Genomic DNA, 12009 nt, shown 5'->3' with positions numbered 1-12009 from the left:
TGTTTGTACAGCAATGCACAGCAACAGCCGTCACATGGACAAAGACACACCTGTTTTACGGTCGGACGTTACCGGGATGGAGGTGGTAGTACCTGACAGTAGCACTCAGCCGAGGTGCGACCACGCTGACTGAGAGGGACCATATGGTTGAGGTCATGGAGAATGTCGGCACCGCTTGTACCCTCTTGTGCCTCGGCATCACAGCCTAGTCTCGAGAGCAGCCTAGTCTCGAGAGCATGTGGGCTAGTGAGGGATGAACAATGGAATGTATGGAATCAGCCTGACGGAAGCGGTTGGAGGCTTATGGTCACCAGTCTCATGATAGTCGAATTGGCCGAGCTTGACCGACGCCTGAAGGAGGTTCGAACCGATGTCCGTGTTGGCTCGCGTCAACCATCATAACATGGGAAGGCAAGATGACGTGACGCTATCAGATTAACGCTCTTCCGCCGTTCTCATCATCCTGATACGCCTTTCCCCTCTCCTCCACGCTCCCCTCGATCTCAACAATGTCTAACGAGACTGGAGATGCTCTCGTTCTCTCGCAAGACCCGTCCCACGTCCGTCTTCCGCCCTCATAGCTGGCGGTCACATGCTGATCGACCCGGTCTAGCCAGCGAACTTAATCCCCGAGCTCTGCCGCTCCTTCTACCACCTCGGCTGGGTCACTGGTACAGGCGGCGGCATCTGCATCCGTGTCGGGTGTGTCTTCCTTCTTTTTTCTCTTTCTGCTACTGATCCGTCCTCGTAACAGCGACAAAGTCTTCATCGCCCCTTCAGGCGTGCAAAAAGAGCGCATTGAGCCCGCGCACATCTTCGTCCTCCCTTTTCCCCAGCCAGACGGCGACCGAGTCTTCCTCCGCAAGCCGACCATCCCGCTCAAGGAGAGTGCATGCACCCCGCTCTTCTGGAACGCGTTCGATCTTCGCAACGCGGGCAGCTGCATACATACGCACTCACAGCATGCGGTAATGGCCACGCTATTGTGGCCCGAGAAGGAGTTTAAGATCTCGCATCAGGAGGTACGTCATCTTCGCCCTCGTGGGCTCGTGGATGGAATCTGATGCATATTGACCAACACGGCAGATGATCAAAGGCGTCCGTAGGGGAGGAAACGGCGCTGCCCTGTCGTATCTTGACACGCTCGTCGTTCCGATCATCGAGAACACACCGCAAGAAGAGGATCTGCGCGACAGTATGGAGGCTGCGATGCGCGAATACCCGGAAGCCGCGGGTATTCTCGTGCGTCGGCACGGTGTATACGTCTGGGGTGCGTACTGATTGTGTCGCGATCTTGGGGCAGACGTTGACAGAGTCTACATTCAGGTGATGATTGGAAAAAGGCGAAGACGCAGGCTGAGGTATGCTACCTCTTGTTTTCTTGGGCAAACTTGATTGTGGCTTTCTCTGACGCCCGTTGTCCCGCGTCACTTTCAGTGCCTCGATTACCTCTTCGAGATAGGCGTCAAGATGAAGCTCGCAGGGTTGCCTGTCATCCTGAACGATGAGTAGCCAGCTGCAGGCGTGGAGCGATTCGCCCAGTTTTTCGGAGCCCGATGAAAAAAGGGGAACACGCTGATCATGATAAGTTCCTTTGCTTGTTCGCTACGCACTTTATGCAGATGCGATATTATTCGGTCCGTCAATACGTGTTCGCCAATAGTAGGGTGTTTCCGTTAGCAAATTCTCTTGCAAGTCGACGGGACAATCATCACGTTTTAACGTTTGAAAGCGGTCTCAACTATCCACTACTATCCACCGTCGGATATAACGGATGCAAGTGATAAGGTTGCTGGGAAATCAGTGTGCTCTCGATATCGAGCCTCCAGGGAGTGTATATTCGGGTAATAAAGTATTGTACTAACTTCAATGCACGTCCCCGCGGATATCGGAGAAGCTTTTACCAGCCTCATGGCAAGAACTTAGTAGTTGGGCCAAAGGCAGCAATCCCCAGCCAAGAACCGCCCCCTCAACGATCTGCGACCTTCTATGAGATACGTGTACGTTATACTCGCCCCTCTGCGCAAAGCCTATGTGAGGAACTACGAAATCCCCGACCGCCGTGAAAAACGTCTATTGTGCAGCTGCTTCATTCGGCATGCATACACTGCGGAAATGGGTGGTTTATGTGTCGCGGTCCAGCTAGGACTCCGTGCATCCCTCACACATCGAGCCACACTCGTGACTTATCCGTCGACCTGCCTCGTAAGGCGCTAGTTTTAATGCCATTTCTTATAATTATTTAAGCACTCGGGAACGTACCCTTCCCGTCGCACCCTGCTCTCCCCTCTACCATTGTTGCATATGACCAACGACCACCACACTGAAAGTTTCACGTTAAGTGGCTCCGAGTTCACACAACTCTATGGTAGGATACAAGGTAATGTGCTTTACAATCAACGAAGATTATGTCTGAGCTTTATTCACTGTAGTCGGGCTCTTATGCGCCGCTTTATATGATTATGGTATGTTGGCAAACTTGATCTGCCGATCCTTAGCTCAGGCGTCGGATTTATCTTCTTTCAGTGTGCACTCTACCCGAAGAGATTGACCTTGCATGGGTGCGTTCAAGTTGTAATTCTGACAGTGACTCAGTTTCGTTCACATAGTCTGACAGCGAGTTTCCCCTTCTTTCAGCAACAGCCCCGAATGATATCATCAATCGGCTACTTCTTTGTGAGAACAACATGTCTACTTGTCTTTCTCTCCTCACACAAACGCAAATGAGGGGCCCGATATATGGGGCTGGCGTTCCTCATGTAAGGTCTCGTTCAAAAATTGGCACTCGGTTTGAGTCACCTTCGCTCTACAGAATCCCGGTGGTTGGAATGTTTGCCACGAAGTAAGCAATTGCACATATGCACTTGACGATAATAGTTGACACGTCATGTAGCATGCTGGCGCCTTGGGAAGAATCAGTCAGGTACAAGCGTGATCGGCCTTAGCTTGATGATGTGTTCATTCAATTATTTCCTTCCAGCGCTAATCTTGGCGTTAACACCAGTGAGTACCGGGCTTTCCTGATCGACGTCCTTTTATCCTTTGATTAAACCACATCAGATTTTGTGGTGCAGTTCCAGTATATTTCAGTTCTAGCCTCCCTAGTGATAATTCAAGGTATGCTTAACCCTTCTGGACGGCTTATTTGATGACAAGCAAAGACAGCACTACTCTTGGTCCGAGTCTACGCGCTATACAGCAGATGGAGGATGGTTAGGTGGATATTAGTCGCCCTCATGGTCGGTGAAGTGGGTACGTTCGTCACGACGACCACTATCAGTTCACGCAAGTTAGATCAAAACCCATTGTGTGCGTACCAAAGTCATTTTCTCGAGCAAAATTCACACTAAGCTCTAATTAGATGATGCGATTGCATTCAATCTCCCAATTCTAATCTATGAATGTCTCCTCATGGGTATGGTAATGTATGCAACTGATCCTCACTGGAGAACCTTCAATCGCCCCAGAGAATTTCAGTGGAAATCTATGTTTGCAGTTATTTTCCGAGATGGCTGCGTGTACTTTACTCTGTGCGGTTTTGTTTGCACGGTTGTTTCTCCCTACTAATGTCATGTTGCAGTGCAATATTGTTAGACGTTGCTGACGCAATATGCAAGTGTCTCACGCACACAAGCTATTCGAATGTGAGTCCATATAATAAAATGATACTAATATCAGGCTAATATATGGTTTACAGATTTACGAAGTATGCGTCATTGTCTTTATACAAGCCATTATGGGTCCCAGGCTCGCTCTTAGCATGTTTGAGGTCAAACTAGAGAGAGATACGGTGTATCTTTTCCTACAAACATACCAGTTCAAGGTGACTGCAACTTTTGAAGCACGCAAACAAGCACTCAATTAAGGACTACAGAGTTAGTACAATCTCTTACTTTATTCCAGTTGTTTTCATTTATAGATATAATTTGCCCCATAAACTTTGGGTAATAAACAGCCAGAATGTACTAGACAGATCAGATATCAATATTTCCAACGAAAACGTTGGCAGCTGGGGATGATAAGGGGATGTCGCGTCGAGCTTTCAAGGCACTTATAGCAAATGCTGATATTTCCTCTGACGATACCATATAAATAATCTATCCGGAGCAAAGTTCCCTGATCAAATTTCTCGGGGGAATAAAATTCATAGGGAAAATTACCGATGGAAGCAAATTATAATTCATGACTCGACCGTTTGGTGGAGTACACTACAGTCTGATGGTTTGGCTTTTTCAATGGAACGTCCAGAAAAATCAGTTAGCAGAACTTCATCTCGTTGGATTCTTGATTGATTTTCTGGCAGGGAAAGTCGGCATTTGCCTGTTGCAAGCGTCGACCCAATACAAAATATACGAGCACGTGACCGCTCACATGTCACGATCTTGCGGCGCGTCCTTGTATTTTTTGCCCTTTTACTTTTTCACTGGTCACGACATGTCCTCCGTTGCATAATGGCATCCATAGTTGATCCTGTGACGTTTCCTTTTCATACTGAATGCGCTAGCTGTCCGGGAAATCCCCTTCCACTGGCCTGTTGTGCTGGCCAGAGCTAACGGCGACGTCAATAACAGCTTCAGCCAGTTGACTCTAGATCTGGCACGCTGCAAAGGTTGTACGTTTGTTTTCATATCCCTCTTTGGTGTCTTTTCCAGTTTCCTGACATTTATTACCGATTGTGATAGGCCGATCTTCGAGATGAATGCTAGCGTTGGAGGTTCGATCAGAAATTTGACCTACAAGACGTGTACGTCTTCTCGATGCACCATTACACCAAGAAGAACGGTACTAGGGGAGGGCAAAGAGTTTAGATTTCAGAGCTCTATGTGCACGCTGAAATGGTAGGCTTGTATGTCATCGTTGAACGTACACTGTCGCTATTGATCTGCCTGGCCCAGATGAGATGGAGTACCAGATGCTTCAGTTGAAGACCGCATTTCTCACTATCCTTTACAGGCTTTTTTTTACGCTCCTTGACAATGGTTCATGCAGACTGAACATATATCCTACCTCAGTGTATGCGGGCGCTTCCGTCTCTTGGACACCGTGGCACACCCATGGCAGTGAACAAGTATGGCCGAGGTAACCGCGGTCCCGAGTACAGCCCATGGTTAGACATCGAGGCGGTGGGGAGGCGTTTCCCTTGGCTCTCCGCGTTCTCCCACCTGCTTTGCGAGTGCTTCGGCCCTTCCGTCGCCTCGAATAGTTCGCTCCCTCGTACACGTTATCACCCGTACTCTATCTCTGCCTTATCTCAAACAGCTTCGAATACGCTATGACGCCGCAAAGGTACACGGACGTCGACCACTTCCTTCGGCAGACCTTCGACTTCGTCATCGTTGGCGGCGGGACAGCTGGTCTAGCTCTCGCTGCTCGGTACGTCGCGCGTCACACTCTAATTGCATAAAAATATAGTCAGCTCACGCCTTCGCGATGGGTTAGCTTGTCAGAGAACTCAGCCTGGACAATTGGTGTCCTCGAAGCTGGACCCGACTTGTCGGATGATCCAAACATTAATGCACCTGGTGGGTCATACCTGCATCTGCTTCCGTTTCGTCATAATATAGCGTCCACCTTTCTCTAGGCAAATGCCTAACACTCATGTACAACCCGCGGTACGACTGGATGTTTGCCTCCGTGCCTCAGCCGCACGCGAGTAACCGCGTCGTCATTCAGCCAAGGGGAAAAGGACTCGGCGGATGCTCTGCCGTGAGTTCCTTGCCAGTTCTCCGTTGTCCTCGCTAGGTGGCTAAATCAAGTTCATTTATTGATCAGATCAACTTCCTCGGGATGACCCGCCCGTCTAGAGTGGAGATGGACTTTGTCGAGAAACTGGGGAATCCAGGGTGGAATTGGGAGAGTTTTATGCATTACTCAAAACAGGTATGCAATGATGGGCTCAGTTTATCCTTTTCAATCAAGGGAATATCATTGGTAGAGCGAGACCCTTGCATTGCACGATAAAGACCTTGCAGAGCGCTACTTCTCAAGGGCGGAGATCAATCTCCACGGCTCAAACGGTAAAGTCGCCGTAAAAAATCACGGCTAGGATCTTGACTGTACTTTCATAGGTCCTATACAGAAGCTCTTTCCGCCCAGCTGCGATTTCACATTCTTGCCATTTTGCCAGTCTCTACGAAACCTAGGAGTGCAGCCAAATTACGAAGCTGTGCGTCCTCGTCCCTGAAAGTGGCGTCTTTCCTCATGCTAAATGGTGAATGATCTTAGAGCCACGGCGTCACTGTCGGATTTCAAACGGTCATTTCTTGTATCGACACGAGTGGACCAACACCGACGCGCTCGTACGCTGCATCTGCGTATCTTTTGCCTAATTCAGGAAGAAGGAATCTGTTCGTGCTCGCTGGGGCGCAAGTTTCCAAGGGAAGTCTGTGCATGTCTAGATAACATTTCAATTACGAGCTAACCTTGCATTGAATATACAGATTCAACTCGAGGATGGACCCGGAGGCAGTAAACGTGCTGTTGGTGTCGAATTTTACTTCAACGACCAGCTCAAGAAATTAGACAGAATTAGGAAAGAGGTGATCATTTCTGCAGGTTTGTTATCATGGGCCACACTGCGTGCACGGTCTGAACTAATTTGCAGGGAGTTTCCAAACTCCACAGATTCTCGAATTATCTGGCATTGGAAACCCCAACATTATATCAAAGCACGGAATCGGTACTATGGTCGATCTTCCTGGCGTTGGCGAGAACCTGCGTGTGTCGCTTAACTATACCTCTATTTTAGAGTGCTGATGTGCTGCAGAGGATCATATTTGCGTGCACACCATCGTCGAAGTTGATACACCTCCTCTGAAGTAAGTTGCGATTCTTCGCCATCGAGGGCACCTGCATCTCATTAACCTCACTGGTGTTTCCAGGGAGCCAGCTGTGGACGCTATGAATGCAGCCCCGGAGAAAGGTTTCGCCTACCTTCCTGCATCTCAGTTTGCCACCGAAGATGAACTCGAAAAGTGGTGCCAGTCTTGTGAAAACTCTATCTCAAACCTCGGAACTCGCTCCAGAGGCGACATAGGGTCATCTGGGAGGACAGCCATACGGATTGATCAGCTTCGTGCACATCAGGCGTGGCTGCGTAATCCGAAGGAAGCATGCGCTGAGTATGTTCGCCCGAAGTCATCCTATTCTTTCTCATTCATGGCCGGACTAATCCATTATAAGGCTCATTTACGCACCAACATGGCATCCCAACGAGCTCCTTCAGCCTACCATGGGAACATACTACAACTCCGTAGCCGTTGTTCTGTCCCATCCCATGTCGCGTGGAAGCGTGCATATCGCCTCGGCTGACCCCTTGGCACACCCTCGCATCGATACGCAGTATTTCTCGGAGCCTGCAGATCTCGAGATGCTGGTGTGCGCTCTGGAGTACATGCTCCGCGTATATCGCACATCTCCGCTCGCCGATAATGTAGTGAAGAACGTCATGCCCGACGCGAATACGATTCAAGGCGGCAGAGAGAAACTGGCGGAATACGTAAAGGAGCACGTTCAGTGCGTGTTCCATCCGGTCGGTACGGCGTCTATGGGACCTAGGGAGCGTGGAGGTGTGGTCGATTCTGAGTTGCGGGTGTATGGGACGGAGAACCTACGAGTGGTCAGTGTCATGATTGCCTTGTTGTTGACAGAAAGGCTAACACATTGGCTCGAAGGTTGATCTATCTGTGATGCCGATGGTGAGTCCTTTGAACCCCGTTGAATAATATTCTGCTAATATGCAATGCAGGAGGTATCGTGTCATACCCAGTCGATTGCTTATGCGATCGCTGAAAAGGTGAGTGGTTTTCGTTGGATTTGCTTTCTCTGTGCTGGAGCTACAAGCAGGCGGCAGACCTGATTAAGTCGACGTATGGCGAGGTTAGCGCTCACCTTTAGCTGCAGACTTTCTGAGAAAGCTCTGGGGCTGGCAAAGATGCTTTAAAGCTTCGAGCGAACGCTCGTATTGTTTGGGGCCTTGGCATTGAGGTTTCCAATGCTACCGCGACATCTGTGATTTATGAATGTACTATTTAGAGGGATACTATCACCTACCTGATGACCTGATGTCCGGAGTCCACTCAAGTCGACGATGAAGGGACGGAAGTAGATTGCGATGCGGAGAAAGCCGAAAGCCCGTCCATGACGCCATCTAAAAATAGAGGCCCCGCCCGTCCGGAGATAGCGCCAGAAATGGAAAGTCGCGTGGCGGGCAAAGTGGTACGACGGTGGCTGTTTTGGACTCCCCAGTCTCTCCAGTCCCAGTCTCGGACTCCCCTCCCCTTGGATTTGCCTCTCTTGCCAACCTTTCTCCTCTCTTTTAACGGATAGACTGACGACAGAGACCTTGTAATGCCCTCAATATCTGCGGACGGCCCGCCTCACCTCGTTCATACAACTGCCAACTCGTTCGTGGACAGCGCTGGGCGCACCCTCTGGTTACGCGGCGTCAATCTTTCTGGCTCATCCAAGGCTCCCGTAGGACAGCCATCGTACATTCTCGAAGGGTACTGGGAAGATGCAGAGGCGGGCGGGAAGGACTTCATTGGCCAACCATTTTGTTTGGAGGATGGCAGTGCGGATGTGCACCTCGCTAGGCTGCGGGGGTGGGGATTCAACTGTATACGATACCCGGTCACCTGGGAGGCATTGGAGCATGAAGGACCGTGAGTCACTTTATCGATCTCGCTTTTCCCTCCCTCTTTGTGTTGCTCTGATGCTCGTGCCATGCGTCTTGCACATGGGCGGTTTGAATCGCTCAACTATTATGTCATGCCCATGGAAACTAAATCAATGTCCATTTCTCTAGTGGCAAATATGACCATGACTTTATCCATTACACCGTCCGCGTTCTCCGCAAATGTGCAGAGTACGGTTTCTATGTCTACATGGACCCCCACCAGGACGTCGTATGTCTCCATCCTCTCATCTTCACTAGTCACATCAATCTCAAGCTAACATACTGCCAGTGGTCACGCTTTTCGGGCGGGTCAGGCGCTCCCTTCTGGACACTTCACGCCTGCGGCATGGACCCACGCAACTTCACTGCCACACAGGCCGCCATCCTGCATTCGGAGTTCTCGCCCGACCCTCAATCAGGTGGTGGCGGTGAGCACGACCCGCAAAAGCTCCCCGCGATGATTTGGTCCACCAACTACGGCCGGCTCGTCTCGCAGACCCTGTTCGCGCTGTTCTTCGCAGGCAAAGTCTTTGCGCCTAAATGCGTCATCGACGGTGTCAACATCCAAGATTACCTGCAAGGGCATTTCATCAGCGCTTTCAAGGAGCTCGCGCATGTCATCGCCGAGTCCGCGCCCGAGCTGCTGGACACGTGCATCATCGGGTGGGACGGGATGAACGAGCCCGCGGAGGGGTTCGTTGGGTACGAGGACTTGAACATCTATCCACTGAAGCAGGGTTCGACACTCAAGAAGGGCAGTACGCCTACGCCCGCTCAGTCGTTCAAGCTTGGAGTTGGACAGGCGCAGGTGGTGGATAACTGGGAGTTTGCTGCGTTTGGGCCAAAGAAGAGCGGGACTGTTACCATCGACCCGGCGGGCAAGTCGATATGGTTACCCGAGGGCGGTGCGGACGACGGGACGGACGAGGTGGATGGAGTGAGCAAGAAGTGGGGGTGGAAGCGAGGCAAAGGGTGGAGATTGGGCACATGCATATGGGCGCTTCACGGCGTCTGGGACGTCGAGAGCGGAGAGATCTTACTTCCCACATACTTCCGCTTCTCGTCTGGCAAAGGGGAGGTTAACTTCCTGAAGGACCATTGGCTTCCTCACCTCGACACCTACTTCTCTGCCATCCGGGTCCACCATCCCAACGCAATTGCATTTGTGCAGCCACCTGTGTTTGCGAAGCCTCCTCCTGTTCCCGAGTCGATCCTCGGAGGCAGAGCGTGCTATGCGGCGCACTACTACGATGGCCTCACACTCCTCACGCGGCATTGGAACTGGTTCAACGCAGACGCGTTGGGCCTCATCCGGGGTATGTACGGCACTATGCTCGGTGCGGTGCGCGTAGGCGAAGGCGCGATTCGCAAAGGACTACGCGACCAGCTCGGGTATCTCAAGGACGATGCCTTGCAGCTCGGTGCTCGGCCTTCCTCTTCCTCTCCTTCAGCCTCCACGTCCTTCTCATCCAGTGAGGGTGACTGGAAAGGCCGCTACCCGACTCTCATTGGCGAGATTGGCACACCGATGGATATGGACAGCAAGCGCGCGTACGGGTACACGGACGACGGCAAGTACGCGGGCGACTATTCGCGCCAGGAGCGCGCTCTGGATGCTTCGCTGAACGCCGCGGACGGCACGAACGGGATTGGGTGGACGGTGTGGACGTATTGCGCGGACAGCAGTCATCGGTGGGGCGATGGGTGGAATATGGAGGACTTGAGTTTATGGTCGGCCGAAGGTCTCCGAAGTTCGCGGACGAGCGGGAGGTTGAGAATGGGGAGCAAGGCAGGCAAGGGTAGCAAGGTGGCGCTGTTGGGCAGTGCGAACTCGAGCGGCGCGAATACGCCTGCGCCGGGCGCTTCGGCGCTTTCTCTCGCGACTACGCTTCCTGCGTCCAGGAACTCGGTCCCGCCGTCGCCCGCGACGACGCATGTCGTACCTAGCTCCATTGCCGGTACGAACAGGAGCTCCGTCACGCTCACTACGGCTGCCAACCAGCCCAAGTCCGACGCAAAGTTTCACTCTCCTTCATCCACAACCTCGCAGCGCGTCCCGCAGCCTTGGTCGACTCCGTTTGCCTTCCTCACAGACGGTGCGCGTGCATATAGGGCGTTCGCTCGTCCCTGGCCCGTGCACACTGTCGGAATCCCGACGAGCGTCGAGTTTGATATCGGGAAGGCGAGCTTGAAGGTTGTCGTTAGAGTCACGGCGGACGATGCTCCTCGCGCTCCTGCGTCCGAGGAGGATGTTAAGAAAGGCGAAGAAGACTGGCGCGCGACGGAAATCTTCTTGCCGATTGTGCAGTTCGCTGCGGACTCTGCCATCTCGTCCGCTCCATCGTCGAGGTCTTCGAGCGGCTTGTCGACACCTGCTCCGTCTGCTTCTATGCCTACCCTCGCACCCAACTTTGCAAGCGCGGATCCGGACGACGCGTACGCGCTCTCTCTTGACGTGAAGGTCTCCGAGGGCACGTGGTCCGTATCGGGCCAGACGCTGCGGTGGTGGTACGACCCTCCCCAAGCTAGTGAGGCGCCGAAGGAGGTGTGGATCGAAGTACGAAGGAAGGGCGGAGTGATCAAGTTGAAGAGCCTCGCTGTATTAGAGTGCGAGAGCGTGTACGAGAAGGACCAGGGCGAAGGAGAAGATGAGCCGGGGAGGGAGGGAAAGGAGAGGACGTGTGCGACGTGGTTGGGCGAGTGCGTGGATGGGTGTGTTGTTGGTTGAGGCCAGGTGTGACTGTAGCATAATGTTGGGACATTTTAGTTGTTTGGATAGTTTGTATTATATTGTATATACTCGGTGGATTCATTGATTAGTGGCGAAAGCTATGGACATCGTAGGTCGTATTCGAATCGGATTGCGGTTTGGAGTATCGTATGGGTGTGCCATTGGATAAACCAGTGACGCTGAAAGGTCCAGCATGTCATACAGCACGGACATTGTTGAGCTTGGTTCCTTGATACTGGTGAATCCATCATTAAATCTCGAAAACTATGAAGGTAGCAGTGTACCGCTCACGGTCTACTGATCACAGCAGTAAATCACATCATATAAGTCGGATCCTGCTTTGTCGGACGTAGTGGCTGCGTTTTGGAGGGCCGCATCATCCCAAGGGTATTTTTAGCTAGTCCATCAAGGGTTGCCATCTGGTGTGCTGAATTATGTCTCGAGCATTTTTCTTTCACTCCTTACACTAGGTTCAAATGGCTACGACTAGCAACGAAGACCTTGCGCAGGAACTCACAGCCGAGCTGTCATGCCCCAGAAAAACGTGAGTATACCCGTCGAGACGCCGTTGTACTGATGACGTGAGCATGTAGTAGTATGT

At 51.8% G+C, this 12009-nt stretch overlaps 4 protein-coding genes across 4 annotated transcripts; all 4 read left to right on the top strand.

The window, feature by feature from the left end:
* Nucleotides 1-472: 472 nt before the first annotated feature.
* Nucleotides 473-1747, top strand: CONPUDRAFT_142214 (Methylthioribulose-1-phosphate dehydratase). The gene is made up of 6 exons (XM_007766996.1): nt 473-560; nt 614-702; nt 755-1022; nt 1087-1270; nt 1327-1361; nt 1438-1747. Exons 1-6 carry the CDS (start codon nt 510-512, stop codon nt 1510-1512), a joined length of 702 nt encoding a protein of 233 aa, XP_007765186.1. The 5' UTR covers nt 473-509; the 3' UTR covers nt 1513-1747.
* A 557-nt stretch (nt 1748-2304) lies between these two features.
* Nucleotides 2305-3865, top strand: CONPUDRAFT_70528 (uncharacterized protein; the record flags this gene model as incomplete). The annotated part of the gene is made up of 11 exons (XM_007766031.1): nt 2305-2380; nt 2433-2465; nt 2527-2561; nt 2610-2842; nt 2894-2923; nt 2981-3003; nt 3061-3117; nt 3157-3252; nt 3362-3425; nt 3581-3644; nt 3698-3865. 11 exons carry the CDS (start codon nt 2305-2307, stop codon nt 3863-3865), a joined length of 879 nt encoding a protein of 292 aa, XP_007764221.1.
* Nucleotides 3866-4528: 663 nt separating this feature from the next.
* Nucleotides 4529-7858, top strand: CONPUDRAFT_118795 (alcohol oxidase; the record flags this gene model as incomplete). Its single annotated transcript, XM_007766995.1, has 16 exons — nt 4529-4612; nt 4683-4846; nt 4954-5373; nt 5440-5522; nt 5582-5706; nt 5773-5880; nt 5936-6017; nt 6069-6166; nt 6226-6378; nt 6441-6555; nt 6605-6718; nt 6767-6818; nt 6882-7121; nt 7183-7618; nt 7674-7697; nt 7748-7858. The coding sequence occupies exons 3-16, from the start codon at nt 5273-5275 to the stop codon at nt 7856-7858; spliced, it is 1842 nt and encodes a 613-aa protein (XP_007765185.1). The 5' UTR covers nt 4529-4612; nt 4683-4846; nt 4954-5272.
* A 407-nt stretch (nt 7859-8265) lies between these two features.
* CONPUDRAFT_135370 (glycoside hydrolase family 5 protein) lies at nt 8266-11597 on the top strand. Its single transcript, XM_007766994.1, has 3 exons — nt 8266-8663; nt 8807-8906; nt 8967-11597. The coding sequence occupies exons 1-3, from the start codon at nt 8350-8352 to the stop codon at nt 11403-11405; spliced, it is 2853 nt and encodes a 950-aa protein (XP_007765184.1). The 5' UTR covers nt 8266-8349; the 3' UTR covers nt 11406-11597.
* The last annotated feature ends 412 nt before the right edge of the window (nt 11598-12009 follow it).

This window comes from Coniophora puteana, assembly GCF_000271625.1.
Source record: "Coniophora puteana RWD-64-598 SS2 unplaced genomic scaffold CONPUscaffold_2, whole genome shotgun sequence".
In the NCBI taxonomy this organism is placed as follows: domain Eukaryota; kingdom Fungi; phylum Basidiomycota; class Agaricomycetes; order Boletales; family Coniophoraceae; genus Coniophora; species Coniophora puteana.
Note: the sequence above shows the minus strand (reverse complement) of the source record. Positions and strands in the feature narration are given on the sequence as shown.

Coding starts and splice junctions, on each gene's coding strand:
- CONPUDRAFT_142214 (XM_007766996.1), top strand. CDS start 510: ATGTCTAACGAGACTGGAGATGCTCTCGTTCTCTCGCAAGACCCGTCC. Junction 561..613: donor TCTCGCAAGACCCGTCCCAC/GTCCGTCTTCCG, acceptor GACCCGGTCTAG/CCAGCGAACTTAATCCCCGA. Junction 703..754: donor GGCATCTGCATCCGTGTCGG/GTGTGTCTTCCT, acceptor TCCTCGTAACAG/CGACAAAGTCTTCATCGCCC.
- CONPUDRAFT_135370 (XM_007766994.1), top strand. CDS start 8,350: ATGCCCTCAATATCTGCGGACGGCCCGCCTCACCTCGTTCATACAACT. Junction 8,664..8,806: donor GCATTGGAGCATGAAGGACC/GTGAGTCACTTT, acceptor CCATTTCTCTAG/TGGCAAATATGACCATGACT. Junction 8,907..8,966: donor TGGACCCCCACCAGGACGTC/GTATGTCTCCAT, acceptor ACATACTGCCAG/TGGTCACGCTTTTCGGGCGG.